This window comes from Pagrus major, chromosome 5 (genome assembly GCF_040436345.1).
Source record: "Pagrus major chromosome 5, Pma_NU_1.0".
Lineage (NCBI taxonomy): Eukaryota > Metazoa > Chordata > Actinopteri > Spariformes > Sparidae > Pagrus > Pagrus major.
Window position 1 is genome coordinate 23,971,783 of NC_133219.1, and position 22,144 is coordinate 23,993,926.

Consider the following 22,144-nt stretch of genomic DNA (forward strand, 5'->3'; position numbering starts at 1 on the left):
TGCCGTCGTTACATGCTGCTGTTGTGACATGCTGCTGTCGGGGCTTGTACTTGCAACAACTTCCATTGAGGAAATGAAAGTGAAGGCAGTGAAGCTGTCATTTCGTCATTTAGCAATCAAAGCGCCACCTATTGGTCGATTTGCACGAAATTTTGTAGAAATGCTCATCATGCCATGGAACACAATTGCCAAAAGTTTTGTGTTCATCGGACTGTATTTCATCAAGATACACAAGAATGTCTGTTTGACCACAATGCGCAGGAAATTGTTGTTTTATATTTTGGCCGTTCTGTGGACTAGCACATTTCTTTTAATAACTTTTTGTCAGGAGGGTCCAAAGATGCTGCGTGCAAAGTTTGGTGCAAATTGGAAAAACTGCCTGGGAGGAGTTCGAAAAAGTAGGTTTGCGACATTTGGCGAATTTGCAAATGGAAATTCAGTGCGAACGTGGGCGTGGCCTACATCACACTGTTCGGCTGTATTCAGGGAACACGTAGATATAAGGTTTAACAATGTGCACCATATTATGTGGGAGTAATTAGCAAAAAACGTTTTTTCTTGATAATAGCGCCACCTGCTGGTCATTTTTGGTGTGTGAGTTACAGGGGCCGGTCTATACCATCCCTATGAATTTCATATCCATAAGTGTTATGGTGTGGGCACAGTGGCAAATCTAAAATGAAACTGCCACCAGAGCGCCACCTAGTGTCATATCGGTCACCCCTTTGTCACCTGTCCTCAGGAGGCCATTGGCAATGAGTGTACCAAGTTTTGTGTTAATCCGACCAACCGATGTCGAGATATTAAATACTTCAATTTAAAGAGCGCCACCTAGTGGTCATCGGCCAAAATTTAGCACAGAGCCTTAGAGCATCATGAGGAAGTAGGATCCTGAGTTTGACGTCATTTGGACAAACCAATGTGGAGATATGCAACACTTCCTGTTTGGAACGAAATCTGCAGGAAGTTGTTATTTAATAACTTGAGTATTTTTTGGAATATCAAAATTCTTTTAATAACTTTTTGTCAGGAGGGTCCACAGATGATGTGTGCAAAGTTTGGTGCAAATTGGTGAAATTGCCTGGGAGGAGTTTGAAAAAGTAGGTTTTCGACATTTCGCGAGCTAGCATAAAAACGGTAGGCGGAAATGGGCGTGGCCTATATCAGGAGATTCAGCACAATTCACTGAACGCGTGGATACAACGTTTTTGAATGTGCGACAAAGTATGTGGGAGTTATTAGCCAAAACGCACTTTCCTTATTACAGCGCCACCTAGCGGTGAAAATCCACAACGACAACAGATTATAAAATTTTTCGCCAGGTTTGATATATATTCCAAGTTTGGTGACTTTTGGGGTATGTTCAGGCAGTGAAAAATGCGATCATTTTGGCCGAAAAATAATAATAATAATAATAATAATCATTCGAAAAACAATAGGGTCCTCGCAGGTTCCCTGCTCGGGCCCTAATAATAATTGAGGATGCCGTCCCATAAAAGTATATAAAAATAAAAATGTTAGCTTATATTATTTTTTAAAGGGGTACTACAACAGCTGCTTGTCAATAAAATCTAAGGACTCACATGAGACTTTTTTCAGAACAGAAGAAGCAACAGCTTCTTCATGGACCTTAAAGTGATATTGTTTTGTTGACTGCTGTGTCTAAGGTTAAAACATTCAATCTCAACCAATGCCATCATTGTAACACAGGCCTACACTAATATGATTTGTCTCCATGCTCTGGCTAGGATTTTTTCTCATTAATACTCCTCATGACTAGTAAACTGACAGTGATGTGTTAATGGAGCTGCCCTTTAATAATTATCAACCATAGTTTCCAATACATGCAGCATGAATACACAACACACCAACCTTATTCAGAGCCACACAGTTTTAATGAGTCTTATGAAGACCAAATCAGACATACATGACTGACAGCAGCACACTGATAACAAGTTAAAAGTTATTAAAGAGGACCAGTTGAAATAATTTCTGGCTGAGAAAAACTGTACATGTCATAGATACAGTATATAAAATACAAAACTGAGAAAAGGCAATGTTGTGGTATTGTAGATGCACTTTGAGAGAACATTTTAAAATGGCACATCTGTAGAAGCCCTCTGATTGAGAGAACTACGGATCTATAAAACAACACAGGCCTCCAGTCAAGTGTGTAATATCATTTTCTGCCTTCTTCTCAGATGTAAGCATTCATATTGGAGGCCAACTCTTGGCTACTGCTTGGTGCAATGCTTCAGGTAACCACTGGCAGTATGCAGACAACAGAACTGTAGGAGGAGAAAAATACACAATGAAACAACAAGATCAAATTACAAGAAGGCTAATGAGGCAAAGGCATTAAACCCTCACATTTATCTTCAGTTTTCCAGACAGAGTGGAGAGCATCTCTGCAGTCAACTCTCTTTGACACCAGCGCTCCCAGCAAAGCCTCTGTCCTCGGCTGGAGCCTAAAGCGGCAAAGACACAACAGTAAGAGAAAAGTTATTAAATGACACAAGCTAATTTGTTGATTGATGCAGAAGGAGCAGGAAGAGCAGTGTGTGTGTGTGAAACGTACTTTGCCCATGTTTTCATCATGATGGAGGGGTTTGACAGAAGGTGGTCAACATGCTTCTTTAGTTTAGGACAAACCTGCAAACAAGACAAAGCAAACGTTACTTCACAAGTCTTAGGTCTGTTCAAATTCAAGCCTTCATGGCCGCTTGAAACTTCCGGGAAGGTTTTGCTGCAGTACCTGTCCCTCGAGCAGAAACCTGGAAAACAGCTTGTAGCGCTCCAAGCCGTCTGGATACTCCATCTCAACTGCTGGCAGCTGCCAACCAACACGGACTGCAGGAGAGACGCAGCGATTAGAAATATGCAGGCAGAGACACCTTTCAGCACAAACACACAGATGGCGCTCAGCTGTACAAAACTCACAGAAGGTGCTGGAACGGTGACATCTGAGGGTGCCGGTGGACGAACAGAACCACGGTGATGGCGACTCCTGAGGGGAGCTGAAATGACAATACTGAGGCAGAAGTTGGGGTACCCACTCTGCTTCTACTGCTGACACACCTGTTCGAGACAAAGACGAAGATATTTCACCAGGTGGAACCATCAGTCTGTCAATCTAGTTTTATTAACAGCAGCAACAATCCAATCCAAGAGGGACTTTAGTCCAAACAGCTCTCTGGATCAGCACCGAGTGGGAACTGTGACTATCACATACCAGATCCCACATCCTGTGTTTTCACAAAGCTCATTTACCTTTCATGTACATCTTTGTGGTCTCCATGATCTCCTGGTAGACGACAAACTCAGGCAGTGTTTTGAACAGTGCAGAGCTGGGATGAATGAACACCGGCTCGTCCATAAGAGGTGTCTACGAACAAAAAAAAAAGATAAATTGAGGATATAGTCGAGAGCGATAATAGACTCACCTAAATCATAATAACAGTCCTCAGAGCAACTTGCCTTGTACCCATTCTTCCATTTTGGGTCCAGTATTTCTTCTGCCTGTACACGCCTTGCAAGATGGTCTCCCAGTCCAGCCAGAACAATCTGCCGCAAGCAGTGCACCTGGTGCTCTGTCGGTGGAGTCATCTTGGGATTCACAAAGGCTCCCACCTCTGGACACACTGCGTTCACTGGGATGAGAGAGAACACCAATCATCTTCCGTTTTGATTCACATTATGTGTTAGGTTTTCCATGTGTGCTTGCGTGTGTATGTGTGTGTACCTGCATTGGTAAGTTGTCCTCTGAGCCTCCTGATTTCCACCATGGCTTTATACCTCAGACCGTTGTCTTCGCAAAACTTGGGAGTACAACCAGCAAATTCACAAGCACCAACAGCACCTGGTGTCACATAAACAGAAACATAGTATTACCCCCATCAATGTACTTAATATAAAATATTTTGTACAATAAATGCGTATTTTTTGCATTTTTATATCTTAAAGTAAAATTCCACCTTTTGCTCTGCCGACTCAGACTAACATTTTTGCCATTGCCTCTTGTTTTCAGGAGTGAATATAAACGTTCTTCCTACAGTTTATAGCACAATACTGTCCAGTATTGTAACCTAAAAGCTTACCCAGCATGACCATGAGGTCCCCCAGCAGGAGTGACGCCCCTTGTCCCGCCCACAATCTTCTCATTTGGGTTAGCCGAGCTCGGCGCTGATTGAGCTTGGAGCTCTCATCTTCACTTCCAGCAGGTCTGAGGAGAAATAAAAATGTGTTACGAGTATAAAAACAAATGAAGTATATGGCGGGAAAATGCCACTAAGCTTTAAAAGGTGCTACATGTCTTACTCCAGTTTTGAAACATCTGCTAATCTACACCAGATATCATTAGAGCAAACATGTTTCCTCACCTGTCAAGGTCTTCGAAGATCTCTCGGACTGTCATGGCTGCTACCACAGCGATGACATAAGGCAGGCAATCCTGCTGCTTACCGAGAGCTAACATTTTAGCATAACGTGGTGCAACAGGGAATGAAGCCATGGCTCTGCCCAGGGGGGTGATCGGACAGCTCAGTCTCGCTTGCTCCATGTCATTCACTCTAGTAAGAAAGAATAAATAATTATGTAATGCAATCCATGTAAGCCTGAGATATCAGTCAAGGCAGGTAAAGAGAGGGGTTACCGTCCGGTGCGAGGCGGCTCCTTCAGAGCTCCCAATGAGACTAGTAACTGCTCTGCTGCAACAAGAGCCTCAGCAGAGGGAGACGTGGGAAATGGAAAATTGACCACCTGCATGAACAGAAAATATGAAGCTGTTTTTATGAGAAGACTCTTTCTTTCTCTGATGCAATAGCATTTCACTCAGAAGTTGGCTGGTAAGTCTGAGCCGTTAATTTTTTTCTGACCTTGTCTATGTTGAGGTCTTTCATCTGTAAAACCAGGTCCTCCACAGGCCTGCGAGTGATCTCTGCCTCTGAGAACAAACTGAAGTCTCCAAATACTGCAGATGAGTACAACCTGCAGAAACATCACAGAAGCAGAGAGACAAACATCTGTTAGTATACAGAAAACAACTATGTAATAACATCGTCACACAGTTTTAAAGTCCTGACCTGTAGCAGTGTCCCGGCTCTGTTCGTCCTGCTCTGCCTGCTCTCTGATTGGCTGAGGCCTGTGAGGTCCATGTGACCTTGAAGGAGGAAACTCCGGTCACCCTGTCGTAGAAACGTTTCTTAACTCGACCGCAGTCGACCACATACTTGATGCCAGGAATGGTCAGAGACGTCTCGGCCACGTTGGTGGCTACGACACACAGACGGGTACCAGGCGGAGGAGGCCTGAACACCTGCAGTCAACAGACGCACACATACAATATGTCATAGTCAAACTTTGTTTACTGTACTAACAGTTTTCTGCATTTTGACTTGAACTGATAATTTCATCTTTGAGTTTATCATCATTTTAAATTATGTAAATACTTATGTCTTTGTAGTAAATTTGATTTAGCCAACATAAACGTACCAAGTAACTGGTAACAACTAGGAGCTGGTGGTGGTGGTTACATGATAAAATTCTGATAAAATGAAAAATGTACACCTTTTTAACCACTTTTTGAAACCATTACATACACTTTAACAACAGTCAATGCCAATAAATTAAAACAAATCTTTATTTCTTTAATTTCAGATCAGTCTTTTATTTGATTAAAAACAGTTTGTCTTTAATTGTTGATTTATTTATGAGCAATATTAGGCATAAATAAAACTTCAAGTGTGCTCTGACTCTTCCAGTGTGCTCTGATAATTTTAAGTTATATTACACTAGTTTATATCCTTCCAAGATCATATTTTTTACAAAAATACAATGTGAATTTTGATGGAAAATCTTTAAAAAAAAAAAGAAAAAGAAAGAAAAAAGAAGAAATCTTGTTTTTTGAAAAAACAACCATACTTCTTCTAAAATTGTATCAGTTTTTTGATGACGTGAAATTAATCTCACCTTAGCCTGTTGCTCTGGAGCCAGCAGAGAGTAAAGAGGGAGGACATAGAGAGGAATAGAAGGGTCCGCTTTCTCCTCTACAGAGACAAAACACAGAGAAGAATTAGTCAGGAAACTAATCTGAAATACATCCACAACTGGATGTGAAGAGTTATTCATTTGGAGTAGCTTGCCTGCATCGTTGGGATCATCTCCGATTTCCAAATCAGAGCCTTCGTCCTCCTCGTCTCCGATCCCGGCCTCTCTGTCCTCATCGCCTTCATCCACCGGGAGCGCAGAGTAGTTATCCAGGTCAATTCGGGGCAGAGACTGGTGACAGAGATAACGCTCTTTAAATGTGTACACGAGAAGTATCTGCTGAAGAGCGAGGTGGCTTTGGTGTCATTTTGCTGAAAACAGACTTACAACAGGTTTCTTCTGTTTGGCCTTCTTAAACTTCCTCATTGCCTCTGAGGTGTCTGCTTCCTCACCTTCACCTGAACATAAAATAATTTACATACACAAAAACACACTGAGACATATGAGTGTAAGGAGGGTAAACACGTGTGTGTTACACTCACCAGTGGTTGTGTTAGCCTTCCGGAAGGGAAAAGCTTTTCTCAGTCTTCTGCACAGACTGTGAACCTCTGCCTGACCCGTCAGAAACACTAGGATACCACCTGAATGACAGAGACAAGGCATTGGTTTGTCTGGTTTTTACTGCATAGTACACTGTATAAATGTTTAATTCATATTTAGAAAAAAGTACACTGATAAAGATTAACTAACAATTTGCAATTCCTCATGCATCCCACCCCAATATCTTAAAAAAACAATTCAGTTTAATCTGCTTGATTAACAAATATTAGACTGTTTTCTCTGCATCCACAGGAGTACAGGTTTTTTATGACATCTATTATTGATTGATCTGTTGTTTAATTTAATGGTAATGGTTTATTTGGATGTTAAACGTGTGTATGTTAAGACTCTGGTTAGTTACATATTGTGAAAAACTGGTATCAGTTAGCTGAGACAGAGTAAAACAAAAAAGGCTTTTCATCATGTAACTCGTAAAATGAAGAAACAGACAATTTGTTGTTATTAAATGTTAATGAATGATTTGATGATCTTCGACTTAAAACCTGTAGGTTGTAAACAAATCTTACTACTAAAAAGTCAAAAATCTGTTGTGTGTTTCGTGTGTGCACCTGGAGGCAGCATCCGATGGATCTTGCAGGTTTTGTGGAAAACTTCTCCGGTGTAATCCTCCATCGGGGTGCGTTTATTGAAATGTATAGTGACAGGAAATTGGCGAGCATCCACCTTGATGACCGGCGGAGGTATCCGAAATAGCTTTGTGTTGTCTGTGAAGTCCTCCACTCGCAGGGTAGCCGACATGACCAGCAGGTTCATGGGCATACCTTTCTGCAGAGACATGAAGACAAATTAATTTACAATGATATAATAATTAAATATTAATTTAAAAGTAAGAAAACACAGTGAATGATAATGCCATGCATGCTGTCTGTAATTATTGACTTTTTACACCAAAGACATGAAACACAGCAGAGATTCTTACCTTGTTTCTAAGCGGGACGATACGAGACAACAGTCCGATGAGGATGTCGGTGTACACGCTCCTTTCATGAGCCTCATCAATGATTATGGCACTGTACCTCTGGAGCAGGAAATCCTATGAGACAAAACCAAGACTGACAAACTGCAGAAACATCAAGGTAATTAAGGGCTCATACAGATATAATGAATTATGTATTACAACCAAGACAACTATTGATGCTTTCAGTCAAAAATGTTACAATGTTACATGTTACAGTCCACTGAACTGAAAGTGAGAACTTTTTTACTGTATGAGTGTGAATAGAAGGCAATGTTTGTTTATGAAAATTACATGTGAAAAAGCTGAGTTATCTTCAATACTAAAGATATTCATTGTTACACTTCACATCACCCTCTCTGTCTATTTGCTATACTTTATTGAATTACTAAGTGGAGAGTAAAGATAATACCTTCTGAATCTCCTTCAGCAGAACACCATCTGTCATGAACTTGATCTTGGTATCGCTGGTCACGTTCCCTTCATATCGGATCTGGTATGACACCACCCTGAACACACATAAAAATATCTGCCATTTAATTTACAAGATGTTTTTAAATCAGAAAATCTACAAAGAGAGTCACAAAGAGGTTACACAACCAAAATAATGGATTTGATTTCATTTTAAATATGTTAAATATCTACAGTAAGTGAATGTTTGTTACCGTGTGGACAGGTTCATCTCTTTGGCCACTCTGTGTGACATGCTCACAGCTGCTACCCTTCTTGGTTCTGTGATACCGATTATTCCACTGCCACTGGAGGAAGCAAACAGAATGAAGAGGATGATGATAAACATATGATACCGCATATGAATATGTATCCACATCTAAGCTATTTTTCTAGGTAAATGTCCACTGAAAGATTTAAGGACAGGAACATCAAGAGGTTAACCTACCTGGCATAACCAGCTTCATACAGAAACTGAGGCACTTGAGTGGTCTTTCCACTTCCTGTCTCTCCACAGATGACGACACAGGGGTTCTCTCTCACTGCCTCCATGATGACCTGCTCCTCTGCCAGCACGGGCAGCTTCAGACGTGCTTCCTACAGCAACAGATTGAAATAGACTTAAAGCTCACCCTCAAAAAAAAAATACACCTATCTGAATGTAATACATGTAGTTTTGAGATTTAGTCAGTTACTCTCTGACACACACACAGTGAGCACACACACCTGTATTTCTGGTGATCTGTCGACAGGAATGAAGACAGCCGGCTGCGACAGCTTCTTGTTTTGAACTTTCTCCTGATCTGAAGTCTTCTTCTCTTTCTGTTCATCTTGTTCAGTTTTCTGTTGTTCCTCCTTTACTTCCTGTTTGTCCTCCTGACAGGGAGAGATGGTTTCCTTTGATTCACTCATCTCTGTGGTCTCCTCCTGCGCATCATCATCATCATCCTCTGAAGAAGTGTCTGTATCGCTACTTTCTTCTGCCTTTTGTTCCTCTTCTTCATCCTCTTCGTTTTTCCATTTCCTTTTTCTGTTTGCTCCACTGACACTGCTGATCTTTGGCGCAGAGTCTCCATCTTTTATTTCATCCAATGACCTGGAAACAACCAACAAATATAAAACCCCTGACTCCACCTACTCTGTATCTTCCAATGACAAGTTTATCTTTGTTTATCTTAGCTGAATATGTTGCACTGGTGCACTTACTGTTTATTCTGGTAAAGTTTGTCTCCTGTTCCCAGTTTGGACGTGGTGTACAGCAGCTTCAGTTCAGACTCTGGAAGCTGCACCTCTGCCAGTTTGCTCAGGATGTCTGCTCTCTGGACAGGTCAGATAAAACGACAGGTAAGTTGGTCGTGATTTCATCCTGTGTCTCAAATTTGTTGGCAGTTACTAAGATTGTTTGTAAAACCCTGGCTAGAGAAATATCTCTCATCTTAAAGCTACACAAGTCTTGTCTGAACTCGCAACATCAATGTGTCTCTCACCCGAACTTTCTTTTCTTTGCGCTCCAGGACCGTCTGCAGCTCTTTCCTCTGCTTCTTGGTCAGAGGCTTTTTGGTGGACACAGGTGTCAACCAGGCTTTCTTCTTCTTGGCTTTGTTGGCTGGGAGGACCAAAGCGTTGCTTTCATCTACACCTTTTAGCCTGCCCACATCTGATGAAAACAAAGTCCAGAGACTATTACAAGCCAAAGTCAAACAGGCAACACACTCAGGCTGCAATAACTTAAAAAAATAACAAAAATTATTTGTCCAACTTTTGAATTCCTACCTTTCAGTTCCACCACAACATCTGTCTTCACCTCATCTGCTGGTTGTTGAGGGTCACTCTGCTGTCTTCCCCTCCAGTTGTGTTTCTTCCTCAGTTTTCCCATTTTAAATTCAGGTCTGTAAATCAATAAATAACAAACTATGTCACTTGTAATGTCAGAACTATTGCCAGCAAATAAACCACTTCACTACAGACTAAGTTAGCTAGTTTGCTAAAAGCTAACTAGCTAACTTTACCTTAGAAATTACGATGTAAACATAATTTACACAACCGAATAAATATTTGTAAATATTATAAAATACAAACCTTTTTATTCTAACGGGTCAAACAACGGCATTGGAGATTTAAAGACGTGACGTTTGATATTACAGCCCTTAACAAACCTCACGTGTAAACATATGTGGGTACGTCGGGTAAAACTGTCCGCCGCTGAAACGATTTCTCCGCAGAAAGGTTCCGCTACACATGAGAAAAAATAATCCCCAGCTAGTACTTGGATAACTTGGAGTGTTTTAAGATGTTTCATTGTTTGTGAATCATTTTTCATGACCGAATGTTGTTCTGTACGTTGTATCTATCTATATGTTGAAAATGTAGTTTATATAGTGCGTCTGTTCAAATAATTCAGCAAATTTAAAGTAAAAGATCTAAATATCAACTCATGACGCAACATCTTTCTACTTAAAAGAAATCTGAGGGGGAAACAATGCATATATTTTCCATTAAGTTTATTTTTTCAATTTTATCCATAATGCATGAATTTCTTTTTAAAAAAATATACGAAAAGAAATACACAACACTGTCATACCATGTGAGAACATTTAATTTAGTAGACCTTTAATATTTGTTTTGAGTTTATTGAACAAAATTAAGTTTTAAGGAAAGAAACTAACATAAACATGGCACAATCAACAAATTGCACAATATTAAAATAGAAAATGGCAAATTACTACACTAAAAACAAACTTTAAAATACAATGCGATTTGAAAAACATATGAAATTGCCAGATATCACCACACACAAACGCCTCATCAGCGATTCATGAAGTACTTCAGACATAACCATTCAATCTTCAGAATATTTTAATTGTTCAAATCCTTAAATAACGAATCTCAATGTGCTAAACATGCTTTTACAAACACATGCCTTTTTATTTATCAGTTTTTCCTCCACATGAATCCTTTAAAAATTAAAATGTGGTATTTTAACCACATGAGTTTTGATCGAGACAGAAAGGGCCTTTGGAGTAAAACTTAAGATTCTTCATATGAGGATTATCATGTCAATAAAAGAGTTTATCAGAAACAAGTGTGATGAGTGTCAACGTTTGACTGATGAGTAACAAAGAACTGTAGTACAGAGATACAAGTGATATGTTTGTAGATGTTTTCATAGCTCTGGCAAGGTTGCTTTTCATCTAAAATGCTGGTGCAGTCATTAATAATCAAATTTAGGGATCCTTTTCAAATATTGACAATACTGTGGTATCCAGTGGTATATGTTGGTCTTTACTGGTCTATTGACACACAGATGGGTGACACATTAAAAAACAACATTAGTGAGATGTTGGGCCACCACAAGCTGCCAGAACAACTTGTTGTTTAGTTGGAATCAGGAAGCATAAGATTCACATTGTTTCATACTGATCAAACCGTTCCACTTGCGCCCATTGAAGCACCTGTATGTACTAATTTATCCATGTTTTTCTTTAATTTGTCCCCAGCTTGTGCATAAAAATCTTTGGAAGTAATCACAAAAGCCTGTAAGAGACATTTTCTCTCCAGTGTGCAAATGATTATGAGCTCTTATTCCTCTTTGTATTAAACAATCACATTAAATTCGAGTACTCATTCTCCCTCAAACCCTCCCCGGCTGTGTGGCTCTCCTCTGTGGTTCTCCTCGCCTCTTTGGACATCCTCTCGAACTTCCTCAGGAATATGAGTAGAGCCACCAGAAGCGCCGCCTGCACCACCACAAACACAAACAGACACACCTGTGAGGCCAGAGCCAGGTCACAGTACCAGTAGTGGCAGGACTCCAGCACCTCCTGCTCGGTTAAATACACCACCAGCCTCCCTCTCAGGCTGGGAGGGGAGCTGCAGTTGACCCCAAGGTGTGAGCTGAGAGAGGCGGGCTGACGCAGCAGCCAGGCGCGCAGGTAGAGGATGCCACAGTCACACACCCAGGGGTTACCGTGAAGGGAGACGGAGCGAAGGGAGGTCAGAACATCCAGGAGACCATTAGGCAGGCTGATGAGCAGATTGTTGTGGAGACGGAGCTCGGTGGTCCCGGCAGGGAAACTGGTGGACAGTGAGGAGGAGGTGAGAGACCTGCCGCTGCAATCCACCTGACTGCCATGACAGATGCAAAGGTGGGGACACGCTGATGACCTTTGACCTCCGAACAAGAGGAGGAGACCCAGGAGCAGGAGCCCCTTCATGGCTACCAAACACTGAAGAGAAGAGAAGAGAAGAGAAGAGAAGATTAATTGCTTTGTGTGTTGTAATTTGTTCCACTGTAAGGAGAGGAAATCATAAGCTGCCAGTGCTCTTTATATCTCTTGACAGTTGAAGTATTTGTTTTTGGCAGATTCCACACTAATGTGTGGGCACATTAATATTAGAGAAATACTCCCACATTTACTGTCTGGCTCTTGACTGCATACTATCTATTTAAGGCTTAAAAAAGACTTCATTCAGCTGTTACTAGAAGGAATATGCAAGCTTAACCTCACATTAATGCCTCTATTCCGAACCGATGAGTGGTATGTAAGTGAAAGTAAATGTAGCAACGCTTACTATCAATGCAATGACTCAACTTTGGACCCGTGTTCTATAAACACAGATAAAATACATCACAGTACCCATTTCTTAAATTCCTTGTGTTCATTAATAAAACCTCTCTTCTCTCATGTATTCAATAACATGGTTTTCAACAGATGTTTGGATGTAAAATTAATGTGAAATAGAAACTAATGCAGTCCAACAAGAGACCTTTTACTGTTTCTCGTTGTGAGGCTGTACTTTGTGGTGTGTAGTATTTTTATACAACTATGTATGTTATACTACATGTGATTTACTACCGAATAATCTAAAATGAGATTGTAGTTTACCACTAATTTAGTAACAAACTCTTAGATTTTACAAGTATATACAATTGTGTGTGGTCCAGTGGTGGAGGAATTATTTAGATCCTTTAGCACACTATAGAAATACTCTGTTAGAAGTTTAAGTGCTGCAGTGAAAATGTTGCTTACGTAAAAATATAGTCACAAAAATGTAGTCAAAGTATTAAAATCAAAAGCGCTCAATGCAGAAAAATTAACCCTGATTGTAATGTAATTTATGCTGTATATCAATAGATTATTATTACTCATATATAAACGTAAAAGCAGGATTTAAGTGTAGTATTTGGGTTTAATGTTAAAAAAAAAAAACTACAGAGCTTAAGTCATTTACCTTCAGTGCTGCCTGTCTTCGGGAGAGGACTGTGTTTCTTACAGTTTCTCTGGAAGTCCAAGTGTGTGTGTTACCGCCAGCTGGGACTCACTGATAAAGACCACTGTCAAGGATGAACACACATACTTACAGTATACACACACACACACACACACACACAAGCAGAGGCGTCTAACAGGACATGGGAAGTATCTCAGTAACTCCTATTTTTAGGGGTTCTTAATTTCTAATGAATTTCAAGGATGTTCTTTGTTATTAAAGGTAAAATAGAGACAGTCTTCAGTGAGGACGCTTAAAATTCACTTTTTCAAATAAACTGATGGTGTAAACTAAAGTGTTTTAGTTGAATTACAGCAGTCAGCTCAACACGCAATAATGTAAAATTTGTCTTATGTATGATTACGAGCGCACATAAATCAACATGTTTCTGATAATAAATGATAAATGTATTTATGATAGTTACTTGGGTTTAAATTACATTTTTCCTAGTTTACATATAATCAGTAAATAAAAATAAAGCATATTTCAAACACTGTAAAGATCCACTTGCAACATGCAGAAAACATGGCCCGTGTTATGATACATATCAGATGTATCTAGTGTAACATGGATTATTATCTCGAGTAATGTACTCAAGTACAATTTTGAGGTACTTTTACTTTACTTGAGTATTTCCATTTTCTTTTACCAGTTCAGGGGCAAATATTGTACTGTTTACATTTATTTGATCATCTTAGTTACTTTGCAGATTCAGATTAATGATATAAACTATAACAACAACTAAAGGATGATGTATTATGTTTGTTATGATGTTTTACGATAGGCTAAGATAAAAGTATATTGATCCTCGGGGGGAAATTCACAAACTACCCAGCAGTATATACAGTAATGAAAATGAGCTCCACTATTACCAGCTGCAACATCAAAGTGACGTACACGTTCATGCATCAGTGAGTATAATGCAGTGATATAATATATACAGCCTGCCATTAATTAATACTTTTTTACTTTTGGGGCTTTAAGTATATTTTGATGATAATACACTATTTGTACATTGCCCTCTAACAGAAAATACAGACATTTCTATCAATCATATTAATGTTTTGAGTGTTTGTGTCTCCTCTGACTGGCAGCGAGAAGATGTCGTGTGCAGCGCAGAGGAAGAATGTCCGCAGGAGATAAACATGAATCAGCAGATAATGTTCCCGCAGCAGCTCCAGCTCTGAGCCACGCTGCTCACACTCTGACAGCCGGATGTGACAGAGGATGTCGTGTTGCGTTCACCGGACCTTGATGTACAAACAGCTCTATAACCTTCAGAAGAACAATGCAAACACAGTGAAGCCAGATTGACGAGAAACAAGAGTTTATTTGTCACACCTTTATAAATGGGGCACAGGCTGAGCTAACAGCCTTCAGGCAAAATATGTTCTGTTCTTCAGCATCAACCTACACACACACCCACGCGCACCCACACACTCTCACACACACAGGGTACACATCTTCACTGGCAGAGTGCAGCAACTCACTTCCAAGGAGAGAAAACAGAAGCATAGACACAGTATTTGCTCCTCAGTATTGATCTAATTTTACCATCCCGTAGTGGCAACAAAGCATACTGTCGGTCATCAGGATGCATTTTAATACAAGCACAGGGCATCATCGGCTATAAAGCAGTAAAAATAGGCCCACAGCGTTTAGCGGATATGAGTAATGGCAGCATGCTTGCACATGCACCCTTGTACTGCACCAACCCCCTCATTATGTCAAAGGCTCTCCATTCACAGTTAGCCACTGGCAATAAGTGCATTTTCAGCTCAGCCAGCACATAAAAAATGCTGGGAGAGGATATTTTGACTTGCCATATGTGAAAAAATGTCACATGAAGGTATTTATGAGGGTCAGAGAGCAAATTAACAAGAGCAACAGTTAGATTTGAACAGAACAAAAGGGAGTCTTATGGACGGATACCTGGTGATATCAGAGAAAATCTCATGAGATACAAACGGTCACACACACACCCAAACACACACTCACAGACATATAATAAAAAACAATATCCATGTTCAAAGTTAAACATCACCAACAACCTAAATTTCTTTACAAAACATCTTGAAGCACACATGTTCATACCCTGACAAAATATCCAAAAAGTTTAGCATTGCATTTATAAATTAGATACACTGAGTTATTTAAATTACGCATTTATATTATATATGTTAAGACTGTTAAACCACAGCGAGAGGCTCAAAGTGGGCAAACGGATAGTTTCAGAGAAAAAAAAACCCTCTGACAAACAAACCTTCAGGCAGACAAACTATACAAAGCACCAAACTGAGGATAAATGTACAGCCAGAGTCGCCACTAACACTTGATATCCGTGGTCAACGTCTGAAGGGCTCACTGTCGTTCAGGGGACAAACAGCAGGCGGCGCTGCAGCACAGCTCTACTCCTGGAGCCATCACTGGTCTTTCTCGTGCATCTGCTGCTGCATCTTATTCAGCATCTCCTGCATCCTCTTCAGCTGCAGGCACAGAGGAATGTCTGGTTAAAATCTCCACTTACTGTACATAAATCCTGAAGGGCTCAAACAAGATTACAGTGTTCCGACATTAAGCCACAGCTGAAGCATTTAGATCATGTGATGCTAAAAGTAGCCCTTGAATTGTATGCTAGTGTTTGGTCAACCTTCAAATAAATCAAAAATCAAACAGACGCTGGCTTACAGATAATAATCACAGCTGTGGATGTAAATATAGATTGTGAGGGTGACCAGTAGTTCAGAAATACTGGTACTAAATACATGATTTAATTGATGATATATTGGTGATAAAATTTGATTTCAATCTCAAATTATACATATTTATTATATTTATGCATTACAGTCTTACAGAAAGAAAGATAGAAAGAAAGGACCAGTATCCTTCTTTATGGGGAAAGTATTTGATACATCAGATACACATGATGTACATGTTAATGGTTATAGTAAGTGTAAGTGTATTTCTTTCTTTCTTTATTGAATATTGAACACTAATTTGATTATATTTTAACAATATATTTATGTTTTTGTTTCAGAGGACATTGAGATATAATTATTTATCCATTTTTTTTCTCTCTTTTTCCTTCTTCCTTCATTTGAGTGTTTTGTACCTATTTTATGTTTTAATGTTACATTCTATATTAGTTTTATCTTTCTTTTTTTAATAAAATGTTCTTTTCTTTACAATCAGGTAAAAATTAATAAAATATTAATCGATAACAGTGTGTGAGAAGTTGCTTCATACCTCCTCATCTTTCATTTTGATGAGTTTCTCAGTCTCCACATCCGGGGTGGAGAGCGGAAGGATGGGGATGGGACTCTCCATACGGTTGTCCTGAGCCAGTTTACTGTGAAGACGAAGAAGAAGAAGAAGAAGAAGGGAAGGAGGAGAGGTGAAGCAGGCAAGTCTGACTGAAATCTGTAACATCAGCAGTTATCTGAGTTGTTACCAAACACTCTCTCTGGTGTTGTCACGTACCTGGTCATCTCCTGTATGCACTGAGCTCTGTAGTTTTCATAGTGGACGTCACAGGTCACATCTTTCAGGTCGTGCATGTGTGAGCGAATCAGCATGTTCCTCAATTTCACAAAGTCACAATGCGACTGGTTTTCCACTGAGCAAAGAAATATGTAAAATGAATTATTAATCCAAGTTATGACACATCAAATGTGTCTCATTTGCATTTACTCTGATAATATATGAACATACCTTCAACAATCCCCCAGGGGTACAGTCTCCCCCTGACTCTTTGCCCTCGAGCTTCCACCACTGTGTTACTGCCGATCACAGCGAACGGGGTGCACTCCTGCGCACAGAGACATGAGGGCGGGTTGGTTTATTTAACCCTTATCTATCCAAAGAGAGCTGACGGAGCGTGCTGTACCCTGGTGCATCTTCACAGAGTTTTACATGTTTACAAACGGCCACAGCTTAAGCGTGGGAAGTGTGTGTAATTGTTGAGACATGTAAAAAAACCTGTTCGTTGTCTTGCGCAGATTTTCCCAGCTGATCATTAGATTCAAATCACAAACTGAAAACTGCTCCTACAGTTTATTTCTAGATCACTTAAAGAGATAAAAGTTCGGTTTGCTCAAATATTAACTCAAGGTCCACGTAAATAATATTTATAGAAAATGTAACTTGACAGCTGAACAAATAAAATAAGAAAGACTCAAATTATAATTAATAAATACATTCCCTTTGGTGCCTTGTCAGTATTTCTGAGAGAGGAGAAGTCTCTAAAATGATGGCAACGACCCTGAGTGAGAAAATAAACCCCAGAGAACTTAATGACCCTAATCACTGGCCAAAGTTTCAGTTACTTCCACTTCCAGTGAATCAGTTTATTTACTGGACTCTGTAACAGGAAGCCTATCTGACTGACTCACCTTCAGCTCTTTGTCAAGTTGTTTAAACTCTTCGTCCTCATCAGAGTCACATTCGGGGAACTGGTACACTTTGATCCCAAACTTGTCTATTTCCTCTCGTATCTGAACATTCACAATGACACACACAAACACAAATCAGATTAATGATGACAGCGAACAGTCTGCGTTGAATAAACCACGTTGAATTTAATATGAACTCACTCTGTCTTTGAGCTTTTTTATCTCGTTGGGTGTGAGGCAGTCAGCTTTTGCAATGAGCGGGATTATGTTCACTTTTTCATGCAGAGCCTTCATGAACTCAACATCCACTGGACGCAGCCTGTGGAAAGAGAAGTAATCAAAGTCCTCCACACGAAAAACAGCTTGATTGCGCAACTCCATGCAGAAAACCTGCAGGTAGGAAAGGTGTTGTTTGTGTTGTTTCCCTGCACCACTGACCTTGTGCTACATTTGTTTGTCTGTATTTGTGTGTGTGTGTCTGTGTGTCATTACCCGTGCCCGAATGGAGGGATGAAGTAGAGGCAGCAGTGGACTCTGTTGTCCTGGATGTTCTTTCTGTTCAGCCCGCTCTCATCCCTGAAGTATTGCTCAAACTGCTGATCTATGTAGTCTGTGATCGGCTTCCAACTGCAACACACACACACACACACACACACACACACATTAGCAGCTCCTCCAGGCTGAATATGGCACACGTCAGAGCAGCAGGTCTTCCAGCTCACCACTCGTTGTTGTTGACGGCGTCTCCAAACCCCGGCGTGTCAACAATGGTAAGCTTGAGCTTGACTCCTTTCTCCTCGATGTCGACAGTGTGTTTGATGATCTCCACGGTCTGGTTGATACGCTCTGCAAAGCATCGAAGCAGCGAGGGAGAAGGTGATGGGGAGAAAGTGAGGTCAAACAGCTGAAACAGCAGGTCAGGGATAATGTGGAACAAGCAAAAAAGCGAATGGTGCAAAATGAGCCCTGTTGGAGTAATTCAGGTTTCTGATTGGTTTTCTAGGCCTTAAATGATGAGTAAATGATTTATGACAGTATTCATATTATTACAAAGCTAATTTACAAATGCAATTAACAATGTTTCTCAATATTTTCTGACTTTCATCCTATCCATGACACCCAAGGCGACTGGTACTTTAAAACAGGTCATGAATATATATTTAAAATCTTAATAAAGCTAAATCATTTACTTAGCAGCATTTCCATTTCCTAACAGCTAGGCACTGTAGTCTTTGCCAAACATTGCTCAAACAGGACTAAATGGTGCATTTGTTGGGGACTATTTTCAGTGACGATATTAAGCAGCTTTTGGTGCTCTGGAGCCGGTTGCACCAGCTCACGTTCAAAGTTAGCCTAATTATGAAGTATTAACGCTTAACCGAATTAAAACGGGTTGTACCACACCATGTAGAGATTAGTTGTTTCTTAATATTCATGCCCAGGAACAAAGACCAATAACAGAGATACAGAGGAACAGGATCTAAAAGGCTTTGGCTACATAGATAATACTTGTTAGTAGGATCAGTTCATTGTTTATTTTGTTTTTTTTCCCTGGGATTTATTGAAAATAAGAAATACTGACAATAGATTATAGATAATAACCAGACAGTATTTTTATGCTAAGCAAGAGTCACGTAAAGAAAAATCACTGCAGCACAAAATGTGTCCAGTTAATCCAGTCAGTTAATTAGAAATGTACAAATTAAACTGGACATCTTCACGGCAGCTGCTGACAAATATAATGTTGAATGTACGACTGACGGTTGTCTGATTTACATACAGACAAGACATCAGAGTTCTTTTATTATTCAGAGCAGTGCGTTCATCATGAGTGATACAGAGAGATAATAAATGACATAAAGACTCACCCTCAGCATTCAGTAACTTCCTGTCTTTGTAGAGATCTGTGAGGAACAAGCTGTTGACCAGGGTGGATTTACCCATACCAGACTCTCCTGCACACACACATACAAACACACACAGGTCAGATGTATGCAAACCTAATCACACCCCCTCATAATGAATTATAATGTGTTGTTTTCTGTCACGTTTGCCTCTTGAACTATAAACTCACCTGCCACCATGAGCGTGAAATCGAAGCCTTTCTTCACAGACTTCCTGTGGACCTGGTTGGGCAGAGTTGCGAAACCCACATACTGTTTCTCCTGAGGCAGAAAACAAACAGGACACAAAGGAGAGGCGGAAGATGTTTAGTATTAGTTCATGCTTCGAGAGATAAAGTGTCAATAACATCAGGCTGCAGGTAATGATTGTTTCTATCTGAGAGTTATTATAGAGCTGAAACAATTAGTCGATTAATCGAACAGTCGGCAGCTATTTTGATAAGTGATTCATTGTTTCAATAACCTTTAAAGCAAAATTGCCAAATACTCTCTAGTTACAGCTTCTCATTTGTGAAGACGAGAAGCTGTAAAAAATATTTTGTTGATGGAAGGTACATTTATTGTATATATGTACTAGATCAGTAAAATTGTGAAGTACCTGTTCTCTTCTTTAGTCTTTTCATTTTCTGCTATGTATCCACTACAGTTGAGAGGCAAATATTGTATTTTCTACTTCACTACATTTATTTGATCATCTTATTTGCAAGTTACTTTGTAGGTTCATATTAACAATACAACATATAATCAACACATAAACTATGATGTTACATTAAAGGTTAAGCTATGTTTATTCTTTTTATCACTTTATTGTGTAAAAGCCCCACCTTTACACATTAATTACAATCCAACAATATCATATTTAGATTATATTGAAATCAGTCACCCTGTATGTTGAGTACTACTTTTGGTACTTAAAGTATATTTTGATGCTTATATTTCACATTTATTGTACATCCTCACATTTGAGGAGCTAAAAGAAGAGATGTTTTTAGCATTTTTGATTGAAAATTGATTAAAACAACTAACTAAGTGATATATGAACAGTTCCAATTAGTTTTCTGGAATAATCATCTAATTGTATTAGCTCTACAAAAAGACATCTAAAAACAGTAGTTAAAAACAGACGCAGACACCAAATAACTGTAAGAGAGCTCAGAGGGTTTCTAATGTGAAAACAAAATGCATCTGGCCGCGTCAGACGCAATAAAATGACCACAACAGACAGACAACATCTATAATACAGAAACTCTACAACTGCATGGAAAAACACGTGCACAGCATTCCTCTGTGAGCAGCTGAGAATAACCAGTGTCTCAGACTTTCCACTAAAACTCTGAGAGAAACACACAAAGAGAACCACAGGATACCAGCCTCTCTCATTCTCCCTGTGTGTGACACAGTGGCTCTCAGTCCTGCAGGTTTTCTCTGCCGCATCTGGCCGAGCGTCATCTTTACCCTACAGTACGAGCTGCCATGTGTATATATAAATACACACTCGAGGCCCGTCGAGAGCATTCACACTTGGACAGAAGCTACATTCAACAGATCTGAAAAGCTCTCTTTTCACCCTGCAAACACTCGAGCCAAACGCACAGCCAGCGTCCTTATAAGCTGTCATAACTTGTCATAGGCATTTCCGACAGCCCCCTCGGGTGAGGATTGCATTTACAAAAACACACACAACAAAAGCACACAGGCTGTGCAATCAGTTTGTGGTAGGAACACTTGCAAAGGAGCCAGAGGAATGAGTATGAGGAAAGCTGATAAATCAATGAGTAATCATGAAGGCACTTGGAGAAAAAACAAATCATCTCAGCAGTAAATCTGTCACGTCAACAGAAAAGCAGAGGTCCCTCCAAAAGATGCTGGCTGGAGTCCACACGTGCGAAAGCTTCTTTTATAAAGTAATGCTGACCTGTGTCTTTACTTCTCTTTCTATTCTGACATTTTTCCTGATATTTGTCACCCATTTATGCCCAGAAATCCAACTTTTTTACCTTCTGCCTGGCTGTTCTCACTCGTGGGCATAGCAGCCGTTCCACCAGTTTCTCTTGCAGCATGATGGCATCCATCCCAAACCGCTCCGACACTGACAGACCAAAATAGCCACGGGTCTCAGAAAGCTGGAAAAACAGCCCAGCAGGGAACGGGAAAAAGCAAATCTGAAGCCTTGAGACCTTGATAAACTTGTCTCTCTCTCCGTCCGTTCCCAAATTGTCTCTAACACACCTCTTTCCTGTTTGTGCTCTTTAAATATGGGCCTTTTTGTACCTCCTACTTTCCCTCTCTTGATTCCCTTTCTTTTCTTTTCTTTTCTTTTCTTTCTCTCTTCTGCCCTACAGCGGTCCGACTCTCCCTGTTCAGACAGGTACGGAGGAATTCTCACTGAGAGGGAGGGAAATGGAGAAAGGCAGCAAGAGAGAGGTGGCAATTTGAGGGAGGAAACAAGGGAGGGATGGAAGAAGCGAAGGTCTAAAAGAAACTCATTCATTCACCCCGTATTCCCTCCCCCAGCTCCGGCAGTTGAAAAATAAAACTGTGCTCTGAGAGAAGTGACCACCAGCTCG

General features: G+C 40.1%; 3 protein-coding genes across 3 annotated transcripts; all 3 read right to left on the reverse strand.

Moving 5' to 3' along the window:
- Positions 1-1,873: 1,873 nt before the first annotated feature.
- On the reverse strand, positions 1,874-10,198 carry dhx37 (DEAH (Asp-Glu-Ala-His) box polypeptide 37). The gene is made up of 27 exons (XM_073465879.1): positions 10,091-10,198; positions 9,785-9,900; positions 9,499-9,668; positions 9,218-9,330; positions 8,738-9,107; positions 8,460-8,608; positions 8,227-8,319; positions 7,974-8,070; positions 7,526-7,639; positions 7,155-7,371; positions 6,528-6,626; positions 6,373-6,443; positions 6,141-6,276; positions 5,968-6,044; positions 5,082-5,314; positions 4,875-4,986; positions 4,652-4,758; positions 4,380-4,568; positions 4,098-4,222; positions 3,743-3,859; positions 3,478-3,650; positions 3,271-3,385; positions 2,941-3,078; positions 2,756-2,850; positions 2,579-2,652; positions 2,371-2,468; positions 1,874-2,288 (listed from the first exon to the last, which is right to left on the reverse strand). The coding sequence occupies exons 2-27, from the start codon at positions 9,885-9,887 to the stop codon at positions 2,212-2,214; spliced, it is 3,462 nt and encodes a 1,153-aa protein (XP_073321980.1). The 5' UTR covers positions 9,888-9,900; positions 10,091-10,198; the 3' UTR covers positions 1,874-2,211.
- A 393-nt stretch (positions 10,199-10,591) lies between these two features.
- Positions 10,592-13,303, reverse strand: gp1bb (glycoprotein Ib platelet subunit beta). Its single transcript, XM_073465881.1, has 2 exons — positions 13,244-13,303; positions 10,592-12,237 (listed from the first exon to the last, which is right to left on the reverse strand). The coding sequence occupies exon 2, from the start codon at positions 12,223-12,225 to the stop codon at positions 11,614-11,616; it is 612 nt and encodes a 203-aa protein (XP_073321982.1). The 5' UTR covers positions 12,226-12,237; positions 13,244-13,303; the 3' UTR covers positions 10,592-11,613.
- A 1,311-nt stretch (positions 13,304-14,614) lies between these two features.
- septin5a (septin 5a) lies at positions 14,615-21,725 on the reverse strand. Its single transcript, XM_073465880.1, has 11 exons — positions 21,575-21,725; positions 19,748-19,838; positions 19,542-19,628; positions 18,396-18,519; positions 18,166-18,300; positions 17,875-17,992; positions 17,674-17,775; positions 16,994-17,090; positions 16,763-16,898; positions 16,529-16,631; positions 14,615-15,768 (listed from the first exon to the last, which is right to left on the reverse strand). The coding sequence occupies exons 1-11, from the start codon at positions 21,647-21,649 to the stop codon at positions 15,706-15,708; spliced, it is 1,131 nt and encodes a 376-aa protein (XP_073321981.1). The 5' UTR covers positions 21,650-21,725; the 3' UTR covers positions 14,615-15,705.
- Positions 21,726-22,144: the final 419 nt, after the last annotated feature.

Excerpts from the sequence above, each read along its gene's own strand:
- dhx37 (XM_073465879.1), bottom strand. The coding sequence starts at position 9,887 with ATGGGAAAACTGAGGAAGAAACACAACTGGAGGGGAAGACAGCAGAGT. Across the intron at positions 5,315-5,967 it reads CTCCAGAGCAACAGGCTAAG|GTGTTCAGGCCTCCTCCGCC; the intron begins GTGAGATTAATT and ends TGTTGACTGCAG. Across the intron at positions 4,987-5,081 it reads GAGCCGGGACACTGCTACAG|GTTGTACTCATCTGCAGTAT; the intron begins GTCAGGACTTTA and ends ATGTTTCTGCAG.
- gp1bb (XM_073465881.1), bottom strand. The coding sequence starts at position 12,225 with ATGAAGGGGCTCCTGCTCCTGGGTCTCCTCCTCTTGTTCGGAGGTCAA.
- septin5a (XM_073465880.1), bottom strand. The coding sequence starts at position 21,649 with ATGGATGCCATCATGCTGCAAGAGAAACTGGTGGAACGGCTGCTATGC. Across the intron at positions 19,629-19,747 it reads TTTCACGCTCATGGTGGCAG|GAGAGTCTGGTATGGGTAAA; the intron begins GTGAGTTTATAG and ends GTGTGTGTGCAG. Across the intron at positions 17,993-18,165 it reads ATCCCTCCATTCGGGCACGG|GCTGCGTCCAGTGGATGTTG; the intron begins GTAATGACACAC and ends CTCTTTCCACAG.